The sequence below is a fragment of the Littorina saxatilis genome, linkage group LG13, assembly GCF_037325665.1.
Source record: "Littorina saxatilis isolate snail1 linkage group LG13, US_GU_Lsax_2.0, whole genome shotgun sequence".
Lineage (NCBI taxonomy): Eukaryota > Metazoa > Mollusca > Gastropoda > Littorinimorpha > Littorinidae > Littorina > Littorina saxatilis.
In genome coordinates, this window is record NC_090257.1 from 43,699,270 (window position 1) to 43,725,142 (window position 25,873).

Below are 25,873 nucleotides of genomic sequence, written 5' to 3' on the forward strand. Positions count from 1 at the left end.
ACAAGGGGCAATGCTATGTACTGATGTAACGTTGTGTGTGTGTGTGAGAGAGAGCAGGAACAAGGGGCAATGCTATGTACTGATGTAACGTTGTGTGTGTGTGTGAGAGAGAGCAGGAACGAAGGGGCAATGCTATGTACTGATGTAACGTTGTGTGTGTGTATGAGAGAGAGAGCAGGAACGAAGGGGCAATGCTATGTACTGATGTAACGTTGTGTGTGTGTGTGAGAGAGAGCAGGAACAAGGGGCAATGCTATGTACTGATGTAACGTTGTGTGTGTGTGTGTGAGAGAGAGCAGGAACGAAGGGGAAATGCTATGTACTGATGTAACGTTGTGTGTGTGTGTGTGAGAGCAGGAACGAAGGGGCAATGCTATGTACTGATGTAACGTTGTGTGTGTGTGTGAGAGAGAGCAGGAACGAAGGGGCAATGCTATGTACTGATGTAACGTTGTGTGTGTGTGTGTGAGAGAGCAGGAACAAGGGACAATGCTATGTACTGATGTAACGTTGTGTTTGTGTGTGTGAGAGCAGGAACAAGGGGCAATGCTATGTACTGATGTAACGTGTGTGGGCAGGAATGAAGGGTGACCAGGGCGTGATGGGATTCCCCGGTGAACCGGGTCGCGACGGTCAGTCAGGTCTGCCCGGTCTGCCCGGCATGAAGGGTCTCAAGGGTCAGCGTGGATTCCCCGGCGAACCCGGCTTGCCTGGACTCAGAGGTAATTAGTGATGTCACGGTGCTTGGCGCGCACCAATGATATTGTAGGAACCTGTACAGGTTCTTTGAGGGACAGTCCAACTATAGTATTGAGTACTGTAGAATAACATGCATAGTTTTGCTTAAAACTTCTACAAATACTGTCCTGATAGAATATCATGTATAGTATTGAGTAAAACTTCTACATAACTGTCCTATTATAATAACATATATAGCTTACTGAGGACACAACAGTTTCTTGCAAAGCCATGAGGTGTAAAAACAAGATGATGTTTTGTTGTACACTGGTAATAAAAAGTTGTGCATCAAACAAAAGTAGTGATGTGTGACATTGGGGAGAGACGTGAGCGACACTGATGACCTGTGTGTATCATCTCCAGGTCCCGAGGGAGACGACGGACTGCCGGGTCTGCCAGGACAGGATGGAGACAGGGGTCAGGACGGTCTGCCCGGTCTACCCGGAGCAAAGGGAGAGTCTGGTCTGCCTGGTCTGCCCGGAGAGCCGGGAACACAGGGTATGCTTCTTCTTCTTGTCTCTGTCGGCCTTTCTTTATCTCTCATTCTGTGTCTTGGTGTTTCTGCTTCCTTTTGTCCAGGTTGTAGTGGAACAGGGGAGCAGCACAATGAGATATACATGGTTTTGTTGTAGATACAAAACTTGTCCAGAACTTATTACGCTATCTCTATCCATCTGTCAGTCTGTTTCAACCCCCCCATCCCACGCCCCTTGCTGTATTTTCCATAAACAGTCAACACAGTATAACTGTTTCTCAACAGTAGAGGTCTGACGACGAAACAGTGTCAGTGAGAATCACAGGATGAACTTGGTATGGGACGCACACCCGTCCATAACAATCACCCCTTTCCATAAAGATTAAATCTGATTATTTTTAGTCACCAGTGTCGAATAAAACCAAGGTAAGTTCTTACAACCGGACCCTGGATCTTTCACTAACAATGCCTGTGATTGGTTGCCACAGGTCGCGACGGACTGCCTGGCCTGAAGGGAGAGGCTGGTGAGGCAGGAATCGGAGACCCCGGTCTGCCCGGCCTGCCCGGTGAGCCTGGACGAGAGGGAGAGTCGGGACGGCCCGGTCTGCAGGGATTGCCCGGCGAGAAGGGACTGGCTGGATTCCCCGGCGACCCGGGACTTAAGGTGAGGGCTTGCTTGCTGGGCTGTGACTGACCCGGGACTTAAGGTGAGGGCTTGCTTGCTGGGCTGTGACTGACCCGGGACTTAAGGTGAGGGCTTGCTTGCTGGGCTGTGACTTTCATTCTTCTTTTCTGTGCTAGGTTTCTGTTTGTATTTCCATCTTTCTGTCTATATTTATTCTGTCAGTCTTAAAGTCTGTCTTTCTTTCTCAGTTTATTTATTTATTTCTGTCCAGCCTTCTTTCTCGCCATCCATGTCTTTCTCTGTCTGTCTGTCTGTCTGTCTGTCTCTCTCTCTCTCTTTCTCTCTCTCTCTCTCTCTCTCTGTCTCTCTCTCTCTCTCTTTCTGTCTTGCTAAGTCAGTGGTAGCTAATTGTGTGGTTTGTGTGTTGCTACAGGGAGACTCCGGTCTGCCAGGAAGCCCCGGTCTGCCCGGACTGGACGGTCTGCCCGGCATGAAGGGTGAGTGGCACATGCAGCTTATTGTTTAGTTTGGTGTCCAGTGGCACATGCAGCTTAGTGTTCAGTTTGGTGTCCAGTGGCACATGCAGCTTATTGTTTAGTTTGGTGTCCGGTGGCACATGCAGCTTATTGTTCAGTTTGGTGTCCAGTGGCACATGCAGCTTATTGTTTAGTTTGGTGTCCGGTGGCACATGCAGCTTATTGTTCAGTTTGGTGTCCGGTGGCACATGCAGCTTATTGTTTAGTTTGGTGTCCGGTGGCACATGCAGCTTATTGTTTAGTTTGGTGTCCGGTGGCACATGCAGCTTATTGTTTAGTTTGGTGTCCAGTGGCACATGCAGCTTATTGTTCAGTTTGGTGTCCAGTGGCACATGCAGCTTATTGTTTAGTTTGGTGTCCAGTGGCACATGCAGCTTATTGTTTAGTTTGGTGTCCAGTGGCACATGCAGCTTAGTGTTCAGTTTGGTGTCCAGTGGCACATGCAGCTTATTGTTTAGTTTGGTGTCCAGTAGCACATGCAGCTTATTGTTCAGTTTGGTGTCCAGTGGCACATGCAGCTTATTGTTTAGTTTGGTGTCCAGTGCTCTGTGCTGTTGCTGGCTTAACCCTCACTTTTACAGTTTTATGTCTCACTTTTTATGTGAAATGGGTCAGTATATGTCTCACTTTTTATGTGAAATGGGTCAGTATATGTCTCACTTTTTATGTGAAATGGGTCAGTATATGTCTCACTTTTTATGTGAAATGGGTCAGTATATGTCTCACTTTTTATGTGAAATGGGTCAGTATATGTCTCACTTTTTATGTGAAATGGGTCAGTATATGTCCCATACAATAATTTCAGATAAGAGTAGATGGCAGCTTTAGTCTTCAGTCTGTTTTCACTTAAGTTTTAGTCCAGAGTCTGTTCCTGTCTTGAAACTAATTGCACTGGACAAGGAAATCTTCAGATAGTGTTTCACAATTAGAATAACACGTACTGGTTTTCTTCTGCTTCTTCCAGTGTTGGAACAGGGCTTGTTTAAAACAGAAGATGTTCATCTTTGGCTATCACAGGCAGCTGCTGTAGGTGTCACCTGACTTGTCACCTGATTGTCACCTGACTGTCACCTGATTGTCACCTGACTGTCACCTGATTGTCACCTGACTGTGTGTCTGCAGGTAACTCTGGTCTGCCCGGCCTGCCCGGTATGCCCGGTCTGGATGGCGAGCCAGGTCCCCCAGGACTGGAGGGAGTGCCCGGTCTGAAGGGTGAAGGGGGTCCCCCTGGTCGCGACGGATTGCCCGGTCTGCCCGGCCTCAAGGGAGAGGGAGGCCGTCCTGGTCTAGAAGGAGAGCCATGTATGTCTGCTTTCTTCTTCTCTGTGTGTGTGTGTCGTGTGTGTGTGTGTGTGTGTGTGTGTGTGTGTGTGTGTGTGTGTGTGTGTGTGTGTGTGTGTGTGTGTATGTGTGTGTGTGTTCGTGTTCGTGTGTGTGTGTGTGTGTGTGTGTGTGTATGTGTGTGTGTGTGTGTATGTGTGTGTGTGTTCGTGTGTGTGTGTGTGTGTATTTGTGTGTGTGTGTGTGTGTGTGTGTGTTCGTGTTCGTGTGTGTGTGTGTGTGTGTGTGTGTGTGTGTATGTGTGTGTGTGTGTGTTTGTGTGTGTGTGTGTGTGTGTATGTGTGTGTGTGTGTGTGTGTGTGTGTGTGTTCGTGTGTGTGTGTGTATGTATGTGAGTGTATGTTTGAATGTGTACTGTTTTCAATAAACTGTCTTTTTTTTCCAAATAGTGTTATTTGAGTACATTTGCCAGGTGTGAAGGGTGACTCAGGGTTGCCAGGTGTGAAGGGTGACTCAGGGTTGCCAGGTGTGAAGGGTGACTCAGGGTTGCCAGGTGTGAAGGGTGACTCAGGGTTGCCAGGTGTGAAGGGTGACTCAGGGTTGCCAGGTGTGAAGGGTGACTCAGGGTTGCCAGGTGTGAAGGGTGACTCAGGGTTGCCAGGTGTGAAGGGTGACTCAGGGTTGCTCAATAAGGTAGTGTGTTAATAAAATGTTAATACTGATGTTGCCAGGTTTGCCGGGTGTGAAGGGTGACCCAGGGTTGCCGGGTCAGCCAGGCTTGCCAGGTTTGTCAGGACCAAAGGGAGAATCAGGCCTGCCGGGTCTGCCAGGTCTTGCAGGTCAGTACCGCTTGTCTCCCTTTCCCTATACCTGTTCTGCTGGATCATTTCATTTCTTGCCAAGTAAAACAAAAATGCTAACAGCCGTCAAACGTGTAAAAATAAGGAATACTCAAAATTGTATTTAAGGGGGGAATCTTCTTCTTCTTCTTGTCGATCACTCAGATGGAAACGCCGGTTCTCCGCGCAAATGTTGCCGTGCGCTGTAGGTCGTCCAGACTGCCATAGAGCTTCCCTTGCACCGTGGTCGCCTCCGCCCAGATCTGGCTCCTGAGGCCATCGTGTAGTGGGCACGTCTGCAGCAGGTGTTCCGTTGTCACGCTGCCTGTTTGACAAGGGCACTGGTCTGACTGGCCAATTCTGAACTTGGTGAAAAGGTGGTGGTTCATTCGGTTGTGGCATATGAGGAGGGTGTCACGTCTTTGTTACCTGATGTGAACGCTACGTGTCATGTGCGTGTTACCTAATGTGAACGCTACGTGTCAACAGGTGATGACGGCCCCCCCGGCCAGCCAGGACTGGACGGTCTGCCAGGTATCCCCGGCCCCAAGGGAGACAGAGGTGAGTTCACCTGTGGTTTTCACCTTCATCCTCTGTCCACGAACAATTGTGCTATAGTGTATCTCATCCCCTGACAATTGTGCTATAGTGTATCTCATCCCCTGACAATTGTGCTATAGTGTATCTCATCCCCTGACAATTGTGCTATAGTGTATCTCATCCCCTGACAATTGTGCTATAGTGTATCTCATCCCCTGACAATTGTGCTATAGTGTATCTCATCCCCTGACAATTGTGCTATAGTGTATCTCATCCCCTGACAATTGTGCCTTGTTGAATTTTATTGATTCTGCGTGTATGCTATCTGTGTGTGCAGAATTGTAATGGAGTGCATGAATCATTTTTTTAAATTGCATACTCTGATATGAATTTGGATGGTGCGCGCTCTGATATTATTTTTGGATAGTGCATTCTGTGATATAATTTTTGGATAGTGCATTTTGTGATATCATTTTTGAATAGTGCATTCTGTGATATCATTTTTGGATAGTGTGTACTCTGATATCATTTTTGGATAGTGCATTCTGTGATATCATTTTTGGATAGTGTGTACTCTAATATCATTTTTGGAGATTGCATTCTGTGATATCATTTTTGGAAAGTCTGTACTCTGATATCATTTTTGGATAGTGTGTACTGTAATATCATGTTTGGATGATGTGTACTCTGATGTCATGTTTGGATGATGTGTACTCTGATATCATTTTTGGATAGTGTGTACTGTAATATCATGTTTGGATGATGTGTACTCTGATGTCATGTTTGGATGATGTGTACTCTGATGTCATTATTGGATGATGTGTACTCTGATGTCATTATTGGATGATGTGTACTCTGATGTCATTATTGGATGATGTGTACTCTGATGTCATTATTGACGAGATGTTTCATTGTGTGTTTGTTGTGCCCAGGTCTGATTGGTATAGCGGGTTCCCCGGGTCTACCCGGCCTGCCCTCTGTTGGCCTGAAGGGAGAACCAGGACGGGACGGTGGTCCTGGTCGCGACGGTGGATTTGGACCCAAGGGAGAGCCAGGTACGCTGTCATATTTACACAATGTTGTCTTTACACACTGCCATCTTTACACACTGTGCTGCTTGTGAAAGATTGAGAATGAAGACACTGGGTCATTGATGCCAGGCGAGGAATTGAATGTACTTTACCACACAATGAAACTATTGTTACGATAACTATGAGAATGTGTTACGATAACTGTGGGAATGTTTACGATAACTATGGGAATGTGTTACAATAACTATGGGAATGTGTTACAATAACTGTGGGAATGTGTTACAATAACTGTGGAAAGTTGTTGTGATTACTGTGGGAATGTGTTACAATAACTATGTGATGTGATGACTGTGATTGTGTGCTGTGACAGGTCTGCCTGGTCTGTGATGACTGTGATTGTGTGCTGTGACAGGTCTGCCTGGTCTGTGATGACTGTGATTGTGTGCTGTGACTGCTCTGCCTGGTCTGTGATGACTGTGATTGTGTGCTGTGACAGGTCTGCCTGGTCTGTGATGACTGTGATTGTGTGCTGTGACAGGTCTGCCTGGTCTGTGATGACTGTGATTGTGTGCTGTGACAGGTCTGCCTGGTCTGTGATGACTGTGATTGTGTGCTGTAACTGCTCTGCCTGGTCTGTGATGACTGTGATTGTGTGCTGTGACAGGTCTGCCTGGTTTGTGATGACTGTGATTGTGTGCTGTGACAGGTCTGCCTGGTCTGTGATGACTGTGATTGTGTGCTGTGACAGGTCTGCCTGGTCTGTGATGACTGTGATTGTGTGCTGTGACAGGTCTGCCTGGTCTGTGATGACTGTGATTGTGTGCTGTGACAGGTCTGCCTGGTCTGTGATGACTGTGATTGTGTGCTGTGACAAGTCTGCCTGGTCTGTGATGACTGTGATTGTGTGCTGTGACAGGTCTGCCTGGTCTGTGATGACTGTGATTGTGTGCTGTGACAGGTCTGCCTGGTCTGTGATGACTGTGATTGTGTGCTGTGACAGGTCTGTCTGGTCTGTGATGACTGTGATTGTGTGCTGTGACAGGTCTACCTGGTCTGTGATGACTGTGATTGTGTGCTGTGACAGGTCTGCCTGGTCTGTGATGACTGTGATTGTGTGCTGTGACAGGTCTGTCTGGTCTGTGATGACTGTGATTGTGTGCTGTGACAGGTCTGTCTGGTCTGTGATGACTGTGATTGTGTGCTGTGACAGGTCTGTCTGGTCTGTGATGACTGTGATTGTGTGCTGTGACAGGTCTGTCTGGTCTGTGATGACTGTGATTGTGTGCTGTGACAGGTCTGCCTGGTCTGTGATGACTGTGATTGTGTGCTGTGACAGGTCTGTCTGGTCTGTGATGACTGTGATTGTGTGCTGTGACAGGTCTGTCTGGTCTGTGATGACTGTGATTGTGTGCTGTGACAGGTCTGTCTGGTCTGTGATGACTGTGATTGTGTGCTGTGACAGGTCTGTCTGGTCTGTGATGACTGTGATTGTGTGCTGTGACAGGTCTGTCTGGTCTGTGATGACTGTGATTGTGTGCTGTGACAGGTCTGCCTGGTCTGTGATGACTGTGATTGTGTGCTGTGACAGGTCTGTCTGGTCTGTGATGACTGTGATTGTGTGCTGTGACAGGTCTGCCTGGTCTGTGATGACTGTGATTGTGTGCTGTGACAGGTCTGTCTGGTCTGTGATGACTGTGATTGTGTGCTGTGACAGGTCTGTCTCTGTGATGACTGTGATTGTGTGCTGTGACAGGTCTGCCTGGTCTGTGATGACTGTGATTGTGTGCTGTGACTGGTCTGCCTGGTCTGTGATGACTGTGATTGTGTGCTGTGACAGGTCTGTCTTGTCTGTGATGACTGTGATTGTGTGCTGTGACAGGTCTGCCTGGTCTGTGATGACTGTGATTGTGTGCTGTGACAGGTCTGCCTGGTCTGTGATGACTGTGATTGTGTGCTGTGACAGGTCTGCCTGGTCTGTGATGACTGTGATTGTGTGCTGTGACTGCTCTGCCTGGTCTGTGATGACTGTGATTGTGTGCTGTGACAGGTCTGCCTGGTCTGTGATGACTGTGATTGTGTGCTGTGACAGGTCTGTCTGGTCTGTGATGACTGTGATTTTTTGCTGTGACTGGTCTGCCTGGTCTGTGATGACTGTGATTGTGTGCTGTGACAGGTCTGCCTGGTCTGTGATGACTGTGATTGTGTGCTGTGACAGGTCTGCCTGGTCTGTGATGACTGTGATTGTGTGCTGTGACAGGTCTGCCTGGTCTGTGATGACTGTGATTGTGTGCTGTGACTGGTCTGTGATGACTGTGATTGTGTGCTGTGACAGGTCTGCCTGGTCTGTGATGACTGTGATTGTGTGCTGTGACAGGTCTGCCTGGTCTGTGATGACTGTGATTGTGTGCTGTGACAGGTCTGTCTGGTCTGTGATGACTGTGATTGTGTGCTGTGACAGGTCTGTCTGGTCTGTGATGACTGTGATTGTGTGCTGTGACAGGTCTGCCTGGTCTGTGATGACTGTGATTGTGTGCTGTGACAGGTCTGTCTGGTCTGTGATGACTGTGATTGTGTGCTGTGACAGGTCTGCCTGGTCTGTGATGACTGTGATTGTGTGCTGTGACAGGTCTGCCTGGTCTGTGATGACTGTGATTGTGTGCTGTGACAGGTCTGCCTGGTCTGGACGGCCTGCCCGGAATGAAGGGAGACGGTTGCACAGACTCGGGGGTGGGACCACGCGGCTTCAAGGGTGAATCCGGTCTCCCAGGACTGCCCGGTGAAGATGGCCGCCCCGGTCTACCTGGCAGCGACGGTCTACCTGGTCTACCTGGCATGAAGGGAGACATTGGTGACCCAGGCTTCGCCGGTGAACCAGGTCGCGACGGTCTGCCCGGTCTGCCCGGCATGAAGGGTACGTTCTTCCTTCCTTCTCTCTTCTTTCTCCTGGCTGTGACTCGCAGTCTTCTCAATCAATCTTGTCATATGCATCTAGGCTTCTTTTTCTGTACTCTTTTTCACAGAAAAGAAATATGTTTGACAGAATGTTTTAGTTTGTTGAATGTTTCCGATATCATGGTGCAATAAATTAGATATTTTGAGCCAAGATTCTTTACATATGTAACCGAGTAACACATATGTAAGCATAAACAAAGGCATTTGAAGGTCTGTGTTCAAGAGGCAATGAGAGAGTCATAGGGGCTGGGTAGAGAGAGAGAGAGAGTGTGAGTGTGTGTATGTGTGTGGGTGCGTGAGCGTGTTTATGTGTGTTCACATAAGTGAGGCAAGGCTGGATAACTCGACAACTTTTACAACGCTGTTTGTGTGTAATGTATAATCTTCTTTTTCTTCTTGTCGTTCGCTGTTAGATGGTCAGTCCGGACTGCAGGGCGAAACGTGCTGTCCTTTCGTAATGTATAATAACAGTGTGTGTGTGTGTGAACAGGGTCACAAGGACTGCCAGGAGCTCCAGGGCGAGATGGACCCGAAGGAACACCAGGTCTGCCCGGTCTAGCAGGACCGCCAGGCCCCAAGGGTGACAATGGTGACCTCGGTCGCGACGGCTTCCCAGGAGGCAAAGGTTAGTTCAGTCTCTGCTGAATGGATGCTTTATGATGGACTCTTTCTTCATTTTGACACGTTGTTGTCTTTATGCTTGTGTTGGTTTTTAGAGACATATATTATATATAAATTGTCAATAGATATAACGTTTAAAGTTACATAATTAAATCATTGATAGTAAATACCAATGTGATAGTTGAAGAAGGAAGTGTGCTGTTGTTGTCAAAGGAAAGTATGTCTTTATATGGCTGACACAGTTTATGATCACCTGTTAAAATCATAACAATTTCATTCATTGTGTTTGTGTGTGTGTTTGTGTGTGTGTGTGTGTGTATGTGTGTGTGTGTGTGTGTGTGTGTGTGTGTGTGTGTATGTGTGTGTGTGTGTGTGTGTGTGTGTACAGGTGACAAGGGAAACCGCGGCGCCCCAGGACCGAACCCCATCACACTGGTGAAGGGCAAGAAGGGAGAGCCGGGACCCCGAGGCTTCCAGGGTCTGCCAGGACCCAAGGGAGAACCCGGCTTCCCGGGTCGTGAAGGTCAGTCTGTTTGTCTCAACATTCCTCTGGCTGTTTCTCTCGTCTGTAGGACTCTGTCTCTATCTCTCTCTTTCTCTGTGTCTGTCTGTCTGTCATCTGTAGGACTCTGTCTCTATCTCTCTCTTTCTCTGTGTCTGTCTGTCTGTCATCTGTAGGACTCTGTCTCTATCTCTCTCTTTCTCTGTGTCTGTCAGTCTGTCATCTGTAGGACTCTGTCTCTATCTCTCTCTTTCTCTGTGTCTGTCAGTCTGTCATCTGTAGGACTCTGTCTCTATCTCTCTCTTTCTCTGTGTCTGTCAGTCTGTCATCTGTAGGACTCTGTCTCTGTCTCTCTCTTTCTCTGTGTCTGTCAGTCTGTCATCTGTAGGACTCTGTCTCTATCTCTCTCTTTCTCTGTGTCTGTCAGTCTGTCATCTGTAGGACTCTGTCTCTGTCTCTCTCTTTCTCTGTGTCTGTCAGTCTGTCATCTGTAGGACTCTGTCTCTATCTCTCTCTTTCTCTGTGTCTGTCAGTCTGTCATCTGTAGGACTCTGTCTCTATCTCTCTCTTTCTCTGTGTCTGTCAGTCTGTCATCTGTAGGACTCTGTCTCTATCTCTCTCTTTCTCTGTGTCTGTCAGTCTGTCATCTGTAGGACTCTGTCTCTATCTCTCTCTTTCTCTGTGTCTGTCAGTCTGTCATCTGTAGGACTCTGTCTCTGTCTCTCTCTTTCTCTGTGTCTGTCAGTCTGTCATCTGTAGGACTCTGTCTCTGTCTCTCTCTTTCTCTGTGTCTGTCTGTCTGTCATCTGTAGGACTCTGTCTCTATCTCTCTCTTTCTCTGTGTCTGTCTGTCTGTCATCTGTAGGACTCTGTCTCTGTCTCTCTCTTTCTCTGTGTCTGTCTGTCTGTCATCTGTAGGACTCTGTCTCTATCTCTCTCTTTCTCTGTGTCTGTCTGTCTGTCATCTGTAGGACTCTGTCTCTGTCTCTCTCTTTCTCTGTGTCTGTCAGTCTGTCATCTGTAGGACTCTGTCTCTGTCTCTCTCTTTCTCTGTGTCTGTCAGTCTGTCATCTGTAGGACTCTGTCTCTATCTCTCTCTTTCTCTGTGTCTGTCAGTCTGTCATCTGTAGGACTCTGTCTCTATCTCTCTCTTTCTCTGTGTCTGTCAGTCTGTCATCTGTAGGACTCTGTCTCTGTCTCTCTCTTTCTCTGTGTCTGTCTGTCTGTCATCTGTAGGACTCTGTCTCTGTCTCTCTCTTTCTCTGTGTCTGTCTGTCTGTCATCTGTAGGACTCTGTCTCTATCTCTCTCTTTCTCTGTGTCTGTCAGTCTGTCATCTGTAGGACTCTGTCTCTATCTCTCTCTTTCTCTGTGTCTGTCTGTCTGTCATCTGTAGGACTCTGTCTCTATCTCTCTCTTTCTCTGTGTCTGTCAGTCTGTCATCTGTAGGACTCTGTCTCTATCTCTCTCTTTCTCTGTGTCTGTCTGTCTGTCATCTGTAGGACTCTGTCTCTATCTCTCTCTTTCTCTGTGTCTGTCTGTCTGTCATCTGTAGGACTCTGTCTCTATCTCTCTCTTTCTCTGTGTCTGTCAGTCTGTCATCTGTAGGACTCTGTGTCTATCTGTCTGTCTCTCTGTGTCTGTCAGTCTGTCATCTGTAGGACTCTGTCTCTATCTCTCTCTTTCTCTGTGTCTGTCTGTCTGTCATCTGTAGGACTCTGTCTCTATCTCTCTCTTTCTCTGTGTCTGTCTGTCTGTCATCTGTAGGACTCTGTCTCTATCTCTCTCTTTCTCTGTGTCTGTCAGTCTGTCATCTGTAGGACTCTGTCTCTGTCTCTCTCTTTCTCTGTGTCTGTCAGTCTGTCATCTGTAGGACTCTGTCTCTATCTCTCTCTGTCTCTGTGTCTGTCTGTCTGTCATCTGTAGGACTCTGTCTCTATCTCTCTCTTTCTCTGTGTCTGTCAGTCTGTCATCTGTAGGACTCTGTCTCTATCTCTCTCTTTCTCTGTGTCTGTCTGTCATCTGTAGGACTCTGTCTCTATCTCTCTCTTTCTCTGTGTCTGTCAGTCTGTCATCTGTAGGACTCTGTCTCTATCTCTCTCTTTCTCTGTGTCTGTCTGTCATCTGTAGGACTCTGTCTCTATCTCTCTCTTTCTCTGTGTCTGTCTGTCTGTCATCTGTAGGACTCTGTCTCTATCTCTCTCTTTCTCTGTGTCTGTCAGTCTGTCATCTGTAGGACTCTGTCTCTATCTCTCTCTTTCTCTGTGTCTGTCTGTCTGTCATCTGTAGGACTCTGTCTCTATCTCTCTCTTTCTCTGTGTCTGTCTGTCTGTCATCTGTAGGACTCTGTCTCTATCTCTCTCTTTCTCTGTGTCTGTCAGTCTGTCATCTGTAGGACTCTGTCTCTATCTCTCTCTTTCTCTGTGTCTGTCAGTCTGTCATCTGTAGGACTCTGTCTCTATCTCTCTCTTTCTCTGTGTCTGTCAGTCTGTCATCTGTAGGACTCTGTCTCTATCTCTCTCTTTCTCTGTGTCTGTCAGTCTGTCATCTGTAGGACTCTGTCTCTATCTCTCTCTTTCTCTGTGTCTGTCTGTCTGTCATCTGTAGGACTCTGTCTCTATCTCTCTCTTTCTCTGTGTCTGTCTGTCTCTCTTTCTCTCTCTCTCCCCCCCCCCCCCTCTCTCTCTCTCTCTCTAACCACACATGTATGCTCTTCATGCCTCATCTTCATCATCATCATCATCATCATCATTATCATCATCATCATCGTCATCATCATCATCATCGTCATCTTTATTATCACGTGCTGAAGTTTTCCGACCTCCTTTTGTTGGTTAACTTTTTTAACTTTTTAATTTTTGAGTCACTTGAGAAAAAGTGACTCTATGTAATCGGTCAGTGTTAGTCTGTCCGGCCGGCCGTCCGGCCGGCCGTCCGTAGACACCACCTTAACGTTGGACTTTTCTCGGAAACTATCAAAGCGATCGGGCTCATATTTTGTTTAGTCGTGACCTCCAATGACCTCTACACTTTAACGATGGTTTCGTTGACCTTTGACCTTTTTCAAGGTCACAGGTCAGCGTCAATGGAAAAATTAGACATTTTATATCTTTGACAAAGTTCATCGGATGTGATTGAAACTTTGTAGGATTATTCTTTACATCAAAGTATTTACATCTGTAGCCTTTTACGAACGTTATCAGAAAAACAAGGGAGATAACTAGCCTTTTCTGTTCGGCAACACACAACTTAACGTTGGGCTTTTCTCGGAAACTATAAAAGTGACCGGGCTCAAATTTTATGTGAACGTGACTCCCAGTGACCTCTACACTTTGACGTCTGCTTTGGTGACCTTTGACCTTTTTCAAGGTCACAGGTATGTCTTGAAGGAAAAAAATTGAAATATCATATCTCTGAAACTATTCATCGGATTTGATTCAAACTTTATAGGATTATTCTTTACATCAAATTATTTACATCTGTATTGTGTTGTGAATAGCAATTTCTTCCTGTCCATCTGATGCCTCATATAATATTCAGAACTGCGAAAGTGACTCGATCGAGCGTTTGCTCTTCTTGTTTAACTATATAATTATGTGTCTATGCGTCCCAAGGACAGATTGTATGAAAAGGCGTAGCCTTAAATCTTAATCTTTGATAAAGTTCAATTCAATTCAATTCAATTCTCACAATCTCTCTCTCTCTCTCTCTCTCTCTCTCTCTCTCTCTCTCTCTCTCTCTCTCTCTCTCTCTCTCTCTCTCTCTCTCTCTCTGCCTCTGTCTGTCTCTCTCTCTCTCTCTCTCTCTCTCTCTCCCTCTCTCTCTCTCTGTCTCTGTGGACTTTTGCAAAACTTCCTCAATGACACCCGCACCCTATTCCCACCCACCCAACTCCCTCATATGTTCTTGAAGAAAAAGTTGTGTGTTAAGAACCCTCTCCCAGGACAGGCCAGCAACATGTGATTATACAGTGCAACCCTCCTCATGTCAGCTCCCAACTTCCGAGTTAATCAAATCTTAAGCTGGCTCACCCCCAGGACAGGCCAGCAACATGTGATAATACAGTGCAACCCTCCTCATGTCAGCTACCAACTTCCGAGTTAATCAAATCTTAAGCTGGCTCACCCCCAGGACAGGCCAGCAACATGTGATAATACAGTGCAACCCTCCTCATGTCAGCTACCAACTTCCGAGTTAATCAAATCTTAAGCTGGCTCACCCCCAGGACAGGCCAGCAACATGTGATAATACAATGCAACCCTCCTCATGTCAGCTACCAACTTCCGAGTTAATCAAGTCTTAAACAAGTCGCGTAAGACGAAAATACAACATTTAGTCAAGTAGCTGTCGAACTCACAGAATGAAACTGAACGCAATGCAACGCAGCAAGACCGTGTACTCGTAGCATCGTCAGTCCACCGCTCATGGCAAAGGCAGTGAAATTGACAAGAAGAGCGGGGTAGTAGTTGCGCTGAGAAGGATAGTACGCTTTTCTGTACCTCTCTTTGTTTTAACTTTCTGAGCGTGTTTTCAATCCAAACATATCATATCTATATGTTTTTGGAATCAGGAACCGACAGGGAATAAGATGAAAGTGTTTTTAAATTGATTTCGAAAATTTAATTTTGATAATAATTTTTATATTTTTAATTTTCAGAGCTTGTTTTTAATCCAAATATAACATATTTATATGTTTTTGGAATCCAAAAATGATGGAGAATAAGATGAACGTAAATTTGGATCGTTTTCTAAAAAAAATTTTTTTTTTACAATTTTCAGATTTTTAATGACCAAAGTCATTAATTAATTTTTAAGCCACCACGCTGAAATGCAATACCGAAGTCCGGGCTTTGTCGGAGATTACTTGACCAAACTTTCAACCAATTTGGTTGAAAAATGAGAGCGTGACAGTGCCGCCTCAACTTTCACGAAAAGCCGGATATGACGTCATCAAAGACAGTTATCAAAAAAATGAAAAAAAACGTCTGAGGATATCATACCCAGGAACTCTCATGTCCAATTTCATAAAGATCGGTCCAGTAGTTTGGTCTGAACCGCTCTACACGCACGCACACACACACACACACACATGCACACATACACCACGACCTTCGTTTCGATTCCCCCTCTATGTTAAAACATTTAGTCAAAACTTGACTAAATGTAAAAAGAGGTAAATTTACAGAGGCCATGAATAGAAAATAAAAATAACAAGAGGCGAAGCCTTCAAGGCTCCCGTAAGAAATCGACAAACAGTAACACAAACTCAATCACTCCGTCACACATACACGCACACAGTGAGTAAGCATAGACACGGTGCAAGAGTGGGAGACACTAGATCTAGATCTGTCTGTCTGTAGCGTACTTACGGGGACACGACTGCCACTGAGAGCGACACTGCCCTTTCGACAGCGCTTCCTCGCGCAGACACTGGAAACACGCTGTGCAGATCAACCTGTAGGAAATCTCCTTTGGTATCTTCTTTATCTATTTTTTCTGGAGCCGCTACAAAACCGAACAATGTGAAATCGTCTTCCCTGAATCGGCGAATGCAGCTCGGTTAGAACTGAGAAGTGAATCTATACCACAATCCTTCACGCGATCTGACCTAACCTTGACCCCTGACCTGGTCCACATACCACACACAACATAAACCAGTCACCTGTTTTTACCCCCCCAAAACCCACCACCACCCGTTTGCTTTGGATACACACTTTATCTACATACGTGCCGACGAAATGTTGATCATTGCTTCAATACTTTGAAGCTGTTGCTTGGATAATAACCCGGTAAAATTAGTATTTCGGTGTTCAGTCAAATGTTAAAGTTTCTATCACACACGCACGCACGCACAGACAGACAAAAGTTAGCATCGCATAGGCTACACTTACGTGAGCCAAAAATCTCTCAAAAGGGCGAAGTCTTGAATCGTGTTATCAAAAGGGCGAAGTCTTGAATCGTGTTATCAAAAGGGCGAAGTCTTGAATCGTGTTATCAAAAGGGCGAAGTCTTGAATCGTGTTATCAAAAGGGCGAAGTCTTGAATCGTGTTATCAAAAGGGCGAAGTCTTGAATTGTGTTATCAAAAGGGCGAAATCTTGAATCGTGTTATCAAAAGGGCGAAGTCTTGAATTGTGTTATCAAAAGGGCGAAATCTTGAATCGTGTTATCAAAAGGGCGAAGTCTTGAATCGTGTTATCAAAAGGGCGAAGTCTTGAATCGTGTTATCAAAAGGGCGAAGTGGCAGAGTGAAAGCTGGTGTGCATCACCTGAGTGTTACCTGAGTGTTACCTGAGTGTCCTCCATGTTGTGTGCAGGTACCCCTGGTCGTGACGGCCCCAAGGGTGAGGCAGGTATCCCCGGTCTACCTGGTTTGGAAGGTCCCCCCGGCGCCCCTGGTCTCGACGGTCTGCCTGGCATTAACGGTGGTCCAGGTACGTGAATGCGCTGAACGCGCGCGTGTGAGTGTGTGTGTGTGTGTGCGTGCGTGTGTGTGTGTGTGTGTGTGTGTGTGTGTGTGTGTGTGTGTGTGAGTGTGTGTGTCTGTGTGCATGTGTGTCTGTGTGTGTGTATGTGTGTATGTGTGTTTGTGTGTATGTGTGTCTGTGTGTATGTGTATCTGTGTGTTTGTGTGTATGTGTGTCTGTGTGTATGTGTGTATGTGTGTCTGTGTGTTTGTGTGTATGTGTGTCTGTGTGTATGTGTGTCTGTGTGTATGTGTGTCTGTGTGTGTGTTTGTGTGTGTATCTGTGTATTTGTGTGTGTGTCTGTGTGTCTGTGTGTATGTGTGTCTGTGTGTATGTGTGTTTGTGTGTATGTGTGTCTGTGTGTATGTGTGTGTGTGTGTTTGTGTGTATGTGTGTCTGTGTGTATGTGTGTCTGTGTGTTTGTGTGTATGTGTGTGTGTGTGTGTCTGTGTGTGTGTGTGTTTGTGTGTATGTGTATCTGTGTGTGTGTATGTGTGTTTGTGTGTGTGTGTGTGTGTGTGTTTGTATGTGTGTTTGTGTGTCTGTGTGCGTGTGTGTCTGTGTATGTGTGTCTGTGTATGTGTATCTGTGTGTATGTGTGTTTGTGTGCGTGTGAGTATGTGTGTCTGTGTGTATGTGTGTAAGAGCGAAAGACAGATATGAGAAGAGACAGCATGTGAAGCAAGCAGTGACTGTTGCAGGCACCCCCGGCCCCAAGGGAGGTCCAGGCCGCCAGGGAGTGGCGGGCCCCACGCCCCCCACCGGCTACCTGCTGGTGCGTCACAGCCAGTCCACAGATGTGCCGTCCTGTCCCCTGGGGCAGACACAGCTGTGGGACGGATACAGTCTGCTCTACATCGAGGGCAACGAGAAGTCGCACCACCAGGACTTGGGTCAGTCACCACCGTCTTCTTCTTGTGTGTCTTATGTGTGTTAACGCTCTGTGTGTACAGGGTTAACGGTGTGAGACCATGTTTGGAAATAACTCTTGTCTTGGAAATAACTCTTGTCTTGGAAATAACTCTTGTCAGGTTTTGTATTGGTTGTGAAAGAGTGAGTATCCTTGCTTTTAGTGAGTCAAACAATCCATGCATGCTTCAGTCCACATGTTTAGGGCACACCCCTCACTAGTGCCTGGCCTGTGGGTTGTTTTGTCTCACCAAAAGCAAGGCTATTCCTAGTGCCTGGAAACCTTTCACGACTGTTTACCTCTGAAATAGAGATTTTTGGTATGTTGATGTTTTCTTTTCTTGTGTGGTGTTTTAATTATGCTCCAAACTGCTGTTATTGTTTGTATGTAGATTGTTTGTTGTTGTGTGGTGTTTCATGCTCCAAACTGCTGTTATTGTTAGTATGTAGATTGTTGTTGTGTGGTGTTTCAATCTCCAAACTGCTGTTATTGTTAGTATGTAGATGTTTTGTTCTTGTGTGGTGTTTCATGCTCCAAACTGTTATTCTCCCTACAGGCTGGGCCGGCTCATGCTTGCCTCGATTCAGCACCATGCCGTTCCTCTTCTGCAACCTGAACAACGTGTGCAACTACGCCAGTCGTAATGACAAGTCCTACTGGCTGTCCACCAACGCCCCCATTCCCATGATGCCTGTGGGCGAGCGTGACATCGTGCCGTACATCTCGCGCTGCGTGGTCTGCGACGTCCCGGCTAACGTCATCGCCGTGCACAGCCAGACGCTGCAGATCCCTGCCTGCCCCCGAAGCTGGAAGAGCATGTGGATTGGATACAGCTTCGCTATGGTGAGTTACCTCCCATATCTGTCCCACTCCCACCCACTGCCTTCTTTATGAGCTGTGTGATCCTGCCCTCCAAACCGTCAAACCACGCCTTTGGGCGGGTTGATGTGGGGGGGTTGGTTGAATTATAGAACCATAGATCTCTGGCCCATGGCCTGAATGAAGTGATAATGACAACGGGAGATGAATGACCAGTGGCTCATAACTTGACTTGTCTCACTGACCACAGCGCACGACGACAGGTCCATTCTGCAGTCAGTCCATGTCCAGATAACACACACAGATATGAGTGTAGACATGGAGACTCATGGTTTGAACTGTCTGTCTGTCAGATAACACACACAGACATGAGTGTAGACATGGAGACTCATGGTTTGAACTGTCTGTCTGTCAGATAACACACACAGATATGAGTGTAGACATGGAGACTCAAGGTTTGAACTGTCTGTCAGATAACACACACAGACATGAGTGTAGACATGGAGACTCAAGGTTTGAACTGTCTGTCTGTCAGATAACACACACAGACATGAGTGTAGACATGAAGACTCATGCCATGAACTGTCTGTCTGTCAGATAACACACACAGACATGAGTGTAGACATGGAGACTCATGCCATGAATTGTCTGTCTGTCAGATAACACACACAGACATGAGTGTAGACATGGAGACTCATGGTTTGAACTGTCTGTCTGTCAGATAACACACACAGACATGAGTGTAGACATGAAGACTCATGCCATGAACTGTCTGTCTGTCAGATAACACACACAGACATGAGTGTAGACATGAAGACTCATGCCATGAACTGTCTGTCTGTCAGATAACACACACAGACATGAGTGTAGACATGGAGACTCATGCCATGAATTGTCTGTCTGTCAGATAACACATACAGACATGAGTGTAGACATGGAGACTCATGCCATGAACTGTCTGTCTGTCAGATAACACATACAGACATGAGTGTAGACATGGAGACTCATGCCATGAACTGTCTGTCTGTCAGATAACACATACAGACATGAGTGTAGACATGGAGACTCATGCCATGAACTGTCTGTCTGTCAGATAACACACACAGACATGAGTGTAGACATGAAGACTCATGCCATGAACTGTCTGTCTGTCAGATAACACACACAGACATGAGTGTAGACATGGAGACTCATGGTTTGAACTGTCTGTCTGTCAGATAACACACACAGACATGAGTGTAGACATGAAGACTCATGCCATGAACTGTCTGTCTGTCAGATAACACACACAGACATGAGTGTAGACATGAAGACTCATGCCATGAACTGTCTGTCTGTCAGATAACACACACAGACATGAGTGTAGACATGGAGACTCATGCCATGAATTGTCTGTCTGTCAGATAACACACACAGACATGAGTGTAGACATGGAGACTCATGCCATGAATTGTCTGTCTGTCAGATAACACATACAGACATGAGTGTAGACATGGAGACTCATGCCATGAACTGTCTGTCTGTCAGATAACACATACAGACATGAGTGTAGACATGAAGACTCATGCCATGAACTGTCTGTCTGTCAGATAACACACACAGACATGAGTGTAGACATGGAGACTCATGGTTTGAACTGTCTGTCTGTCAGATAACACACACAGACATGAGTGTAGACATGAAGACTCATGCCATGAACTGTCTGTCTGTCAGATAACACACACAGACATGAGTGTAGACATGGAGACTCATGCCATGAATTGTCTGTCTGTCAGATAACACACACAGACATGAGTGTAGACATGGAGACTCATGGTTTGAACTGTCTGTCTGTCAGATAACACACACAGACATGAGTGTAGACATGGAGACTCATGGTTTGAACTGTCTGTCTGTCAGATAACACACACAGACATGAGTGTAGACATGAAGACTCATGCCATGAATTGTCTGTCAGATAACACACACAGACATGAGTGTAGACATGAAGACTCATGGTTTGAACTGTCTGTCTGTCAGATAACACACACAGACATGAGTGTAGACATGGAGACTCATGGTTTGAACTGTCTGTCTGTCAGATAACACACACAGACATGAGTGTAGACATGGAGACTCATGCCATGAATTGTCTGTCTGTCAGATAACACACACAGACATGAGTGTAGACATGGAGACTCATGCCATGAATTGTCTGTCTGTCAGATAACACACACAGACATGAGTGTAGACATGGAGACTCATGGTTTGAACTGTCTGTCTGTCAGATAACACACACAGACATGAGTGTAGACATGAAGACTCATGCCATGAACTGTCTGTCTGTCAGATAACACACACAGACATGAGTGTAGACATGAAGACTCATGCCATGAACTGTCTGTCTGTCAGATAACACACACAGACATGAGTGTAGACATGGAGACTCATGCCATGAATTGTCTGTCTGTCAGATAACACACACAGATATGAGTGTAGACATGGAGACTCATGCCATGAATTGTCTGTCTGTCAGATAACACATACAGACATGAGTGTAGACATGGAGACTCATGCCATGAACTGTCTGTCTGTCAGATAACACATACAGACATGAGTGTAGACATGGAGACTCATGCCATGAACTGTCTGTCTGTCAGATAACACATACAGACATGAGTGTAGACATGAAGACTCATGCCATGAATTGTCTGTCTGTCCGATAACACATACAGACATGAGAGTAGACATGGAGACTCATGCCATGAATTGTCTGTCTGTCAGATAACACACACAGACATGAGTGTAGACATGAAGACTCATGGTTTGAACTGTCTGTCTGTCAGATAACACACACAGACATGAGTGTAGACATGGAGACTCATGGTTTGAACTGTCTGTCTACCCACAGCAGATTCAGGCAGCAGTCAATCAGTGTCCGGAGAACAAAAAGAGAGAAACTAAATATAGACACGTAGACTCATAGCCCAACTTGTTTCTCTGTCCACAGCAGGATCAGTCCGTGTCCACGTACACACGAAGATATGAGTAAACGCATGAAGACTCATGCCATGTTATGTATCTCTGTCCACAGCACACAGCGGCGGGTCCTGGCGGAGGCGGTCAGTCGTTGTCCAGTCCGGGGTCGTGCCTGGAGGACTTCCGCGCCACGCCCTTCATCGAGTGCAACGGAGCGCGTGGCACGTGCCACTACTTCGCCAACAAGTACAGCTTCTGGCTGAGCACCATAGAAAACAACGAGCAGTTCGCCACCCCGCGCTCACAGACGCTAAAGGCCGGCAATTTAAGAACGAGGGTCAGCCGTTGCCAAGTTTGTATGAAGGATGTGTGATAGGTGGCGCTTATAGGGGTTAGGGGAATTTTTTGTTTCATCTTTTTGTATCTGTTTGCTTGGTTCTGATGTAAAGGAGTAACTGGTGAAACTCAAGCCTGTTATCAAGTCTGTGTAGCATAGCGCGCTCTCTCCCGGTCCAGGCCTGGTCCACATGTCAGTGTCTCTGCATCCAACGTTGTGCAGGACGCTTCGTGTCATGTACAGACTAGGATTCAAATCTTGTTTGCGTTTGTAAAGTTTACCGTTTAGGGGGCAATATGTGTATAATTACCTTGCTAGCAACCAGAAGTGTGTTCTGTTAATTACTATCTGGTTTCTCTTTATTTAGATGCTTCTTCTCGGTGTAAATGTGATGTGTAATTACATTGTGTGTATTCTTTCCATGGTGTGTAGTCTTTGCAGGTGTTTTTTTGTGTTGAGATACTGGTAGTTAGAAGACGTACCCCCCCACGTCGCTAGCAGGCAAGCCGCAAGGTGCCTTACCGGAAACTGATTTCTATTGGTGCTACTCGCTGAAATCTCAGTATTGCATAATTATACACTTTTATTTTTTCTCGTATTTTTACCTAGTGTGTTCTGCTCAATTTATGACTTGATATTAAGGCAAGGTTATTGTGAGCCCCATGTAGGCAGGGAGGGAATAGGGGTAGGGTTCCGAGGCAGCACAGCTGTGGTCGCTGCTTGACAGGGTCAAGGTCACTAGTCTGTCTGCAGCTGGTCGGCGCAGGCACACCTCCCTCCCCCCTCCCTCTCTGCCCTTAAAGGGATATATATGCAGTTCCCGCGTGCCTTAAAGGGCTGATGTGCTAATAGCCAGTGCCTGTACGGGAGACAATATATATATATATCAGCTGGGTGGTGACGATGTGGGGTTTAGCGTTGGCTGTCACGAGACAAGCTGTGATCTATTGGATTCACTGCCATTTGCGTATTATTATTTACGTGTATTACAGTTACCGTCTTCAAGCTTGGTGTGTGTGTAATGACAATGCTATGTGCTAGGTCTATGTACATTTTTTTCATAATTTCTCTACCTTTTTTGTGGAATGTAGATTTGTATAGCGTAGCCGGCGATGACTGTTACATTTTCGCATCTTGTAAAGGATTTGTACTTCTTGGTTTCCATTTCATGTTTGTATGGTTGTTGATTTCTGTTGTGTAAGTCGTTGTCTGCCTCATCAATACATTGTCATTTGCATGTTTCGTTATGCTGATTTGTCTGGCCATTTGTTATATTAACCAATCATCGCATAGAAGTGGAACATAATTAGCTGATGTCTGGTAGTTGTCATGTTCATAGGAGGGGGGCATTTCCATAGTGATACAATCTAACTGCGGTATTTGGTAGAGAGGAGTTTTCAAGACGCAGACTTAGGACTAAAGGGAGAAACTGAGAATTGAAGTATGCGCAGCACTTAAGGAGAAAAGTACAAGGCCAGTAAAAACCAACATTTGAATACACTGGTAGTTTTTCGACTAGTGTCAAATGAAGGTTAAATATAGATGCCTGTGATTAGAACTGGCTGTGGTACTTTGAGGGGTCAAGATCAAGTCGTGTATACGATAAAGAAAGCGCATGTGTTCATCTCTGACAAAAGACGAGCGAGAAAGTAAAGTACATATTCATGTCAACAATAATTAATAAGACCATTACTGGCAATGTGATATTTGACAAATGTGTTTATTCCAAGTGCTCCTCTTGCTTCATTTTCTCGGTGACTGTCATTCACACTCAGTGATCAACCAACGCCTCACTATGCAATCATCATCTTGCTGTGTTCAGTGTGAACTTTTTGCTATCTCTATAAATGTTAGGTTATTTACACTATTTTTATAATGGCAATCTCTTAGGGTGTTTTTTGACAAGATATTTTTGCACACTATTGTGTACAGTCTTGCAATATTTTGTGTGCTGGTTTTGATTCTGTGACAGACAGAAGACGTTTTCATATTCTGTCTGAATGACGATAATTTAAGGTAAAGAGGAAAGGCAAGGGCGGATAATTGAGAGCAGTATCTGCTGGGCCAACTGCGGCCAAATGCCTGATCCGGCCCTGTAGGAAAAGATAAGGAAATCGTGTAAGTGCAATTCTGTGTGATAGTTTTCATTGCAGTCTAGACTCAAGGGATAATTGTACTTGCCAAGCAATGTAATTAACACCATGCGACGTCAGAAAATAAAGGTCGTTTTTTTCATAACCTCGTTTCAAAGTGGAGTGAGTGTGTGTGTGTGTGTGTGTCTGTGTGAGTGTGTGTGTGTGTGTGTGTGTGTGTGTGTGTGTTTGTGTGTGTGTGTGTGAGCTCTGGGTTGTGCATTTTCAGGTGATCTGAACAAAGGTATGGGGCCACATAACTGAATGAGACCAGTATACTTATGCTGAATTCAACCACTGCAAGCAGAGGCAGGCAGATCTGAAACACACACACACACACTATCACACACTATCACACACACACACTATCATACACACACACATACCATCACAGACACATATACTATCACACCCACACCCACATACAATCACACGATATTGCACACACTGTCACACACACACTATCACACACGCACACATGCTATCACACACACACACACACACACGCTATCACACACACACACATGCTATCACACACACACACACACACACACACACATGCTATCACACGCACACACACACACGCACACATGCTATCACACACACACACACGCACATATGCTATCACACACGCACACATGCTATCACACACACACACACACACACACACACACACACACACTTATGCCTGTGGAAAATGTAAGCATTGCACGCAAAACAAAGGCAGTGCATCCAAACAACTTTTATTTCATTCCAACCAAACACACCTTTTTAACCCCTGGCCAACACACCTTTTTAACCCCTGGCCATAGTGTACTTGTAAACACAGACACACCGACAAACAAACATCACATCATAACCAGAGTTATAATGTCACTAGATAACTTGTATGGATGAAGCCACAAGATTCCCTGGAGTACATCATTACTGAACTAATAAACAAACCAACTAGTGATGAAAAACATGCCCAGCTATATTGAAACCATAGAAGTATTGATGTTATAGGATACACAGTACCTACTTACAACATGGTAACATAACCGATCAGGCTAAAATTACACAAGTGAAGAAAAAACTCTCTGGCCTAACAAGTGCAAATGATACACGCACACACAGGGTAATAAAACCATAAGGCTTAAAGTGCAAATGATACACGCACACACAGGGTAATAAAACCATAAGTTTAACAAGTACAAATGATACACCCACACACAGGTTAATAAAACCGTAAGGCTTAACAAGTGCAAATGATACACGCACACACAGGGTAATAAAACCATAAGTTTAACAAGTACAAATGATACACGCACACACAGGGTAATAAAACCATAAGGCTTAACAAGTACAAATGATACACACACACACACAGGGTAATAAAACCATAAGTTTAAAGGCACAGTAAGCCTCCCGTAAACCATCACAGATACGGTCAGGCTTTTACACACAGTACAAACACCCTTTCATTTAAAGGCACAGTAAGCCTCCCGTAAACCATCACAGATACGGTCAGGCTTTTACACACAGTACAAACACCCTTTCATTTAAACACTCACCGATTGAGAACATCCTAGGTGCCCTCCGTAAAGAGTGAACAATTTTCAAAGAATTTATTTTTGCGTGGTTTATCTTACCCCTGAGCCATCGTGAACCCGTGTGATCCAGTTTCCCTTTTTCACAATGTAGTCGTCAGTTAGTCATTTGAATGCGACTCGATGTGAGCTTATTTACAATAGCACGTTTTTATGCACAAAACAAACGGCTGTGGTTCACAAGAACTCTAGCGATGGCTTTTGACTGTTGAGAGGAACGGCGATATGCATAAACCGTCGTCTGCTACGACCCTTGCCTGACCCTGCTTCCGGGCTTTTTTTTTTCAAACTTTCACAACTTCGAATTGTACTGATCTTGTCTTGATGAAAAAAGAATTCTTTTATGATTAAAGAATGTTTGTGTAACAAGCTGTCAATTTATTATTTAGATTTTAAAAGTTAGGTCTAGCGCAAAAACGCACCACGGTCCAAAAACATTTTGATAATCATCGATTCACGGCTATCGCCAGTTTACATCGATAGAATGAGACCCGAAGGGAAGTAACTCATGTTTGACCTGAGT

At 45.5% G+C, this 25,873-nt stretch overlaps 2 protein-coding genes across 2 annotated transcripts in view; one reads left to right on the forward strand and one right to left on the reverse strand.

The window, feature by feature from the left end:
* LOC138945808 (collagen alpha-2(IV) chain-like) overlaps window positions 1-23,867 on the forward strand; it is a 127,707-nt gene extending 103,840 nt beyond the window's left edge. Inside the window, exons 27-41 of the mRNA XM_070317317.1 lie at window positions 579-722; window positions 1,102-1,236; window positions 1,702-1,877; window positions 2,272-2,335; window positions 3,497-3,676; window positions 4,387-4,494; window positions 4,984-5,055; window positions 5,967-6,089; window positions 8,734-8,976; window positions 9,508-9,642; window positions 10,027-10,161; window positions 16,456-16,572; window positions 17,307-17,498; window positions 18,072-18,358; window positions 21,408-23,867. Coding sequence (XP_070173418.1) covers window positions 579-722; window positions 1,102-1,236; window positions 1,702-1,877; window positions 2,272-2,335; window positions 3,497-3,676; window positions 4,387-4,494; window positions 4,984-5,055; window positions 5,967-6,089; window positions 8,734-8,976; window positions 9,508-9,642; window positions 10,027-10,161; window positions 16,456-16,572; window positions 17,307-17,498; window positions 18,072-18,358; window positions 21,408-21,665 — 2,369 coding nt within the window. The 3' untranslated portion in view covers window positions 21,666-23,867. The remainder of the gene's footprint in view (window positions 1-578; window positions 723-1,101; window positions 1,237-1,701; window positions 1,878-2,271; window positions 2,336-3,496; window positions 3,677-4,386; window positions 4,495-4,983; window positions 5,056-5,966; window positions 6,090-8,733; window positions 8,977-9,507; window positions 9,643-10,026; window positions 10,162-16,455; window positions 16,573-17,306; window positions 17,499-18,071; window positions 18,359-21,407) is intronic.
* On the reverse strand, window positions 12,737-16,444 carry LOC138946148 (uncharacterized). The gene is made up of 4 exons (XM_070317656.1): window positions 16,430-16,444; window positions 16,031-16,043; window positions 15,470-15,555; window positions 12,737-12,814 (listed from the first exon to the last, which is right to left on the reverse strand). The coding sequence occupies exons 1-4, from the start codon at window positions 16,442-16,444 to the stop codon at window positions 12,737-12,739; spliced, it is 192 nt and encodes a 63-aa protein (XP_070173757.1).
* Window positions 23,868-25,873: the final 2,006 nt, after the last annotated feature.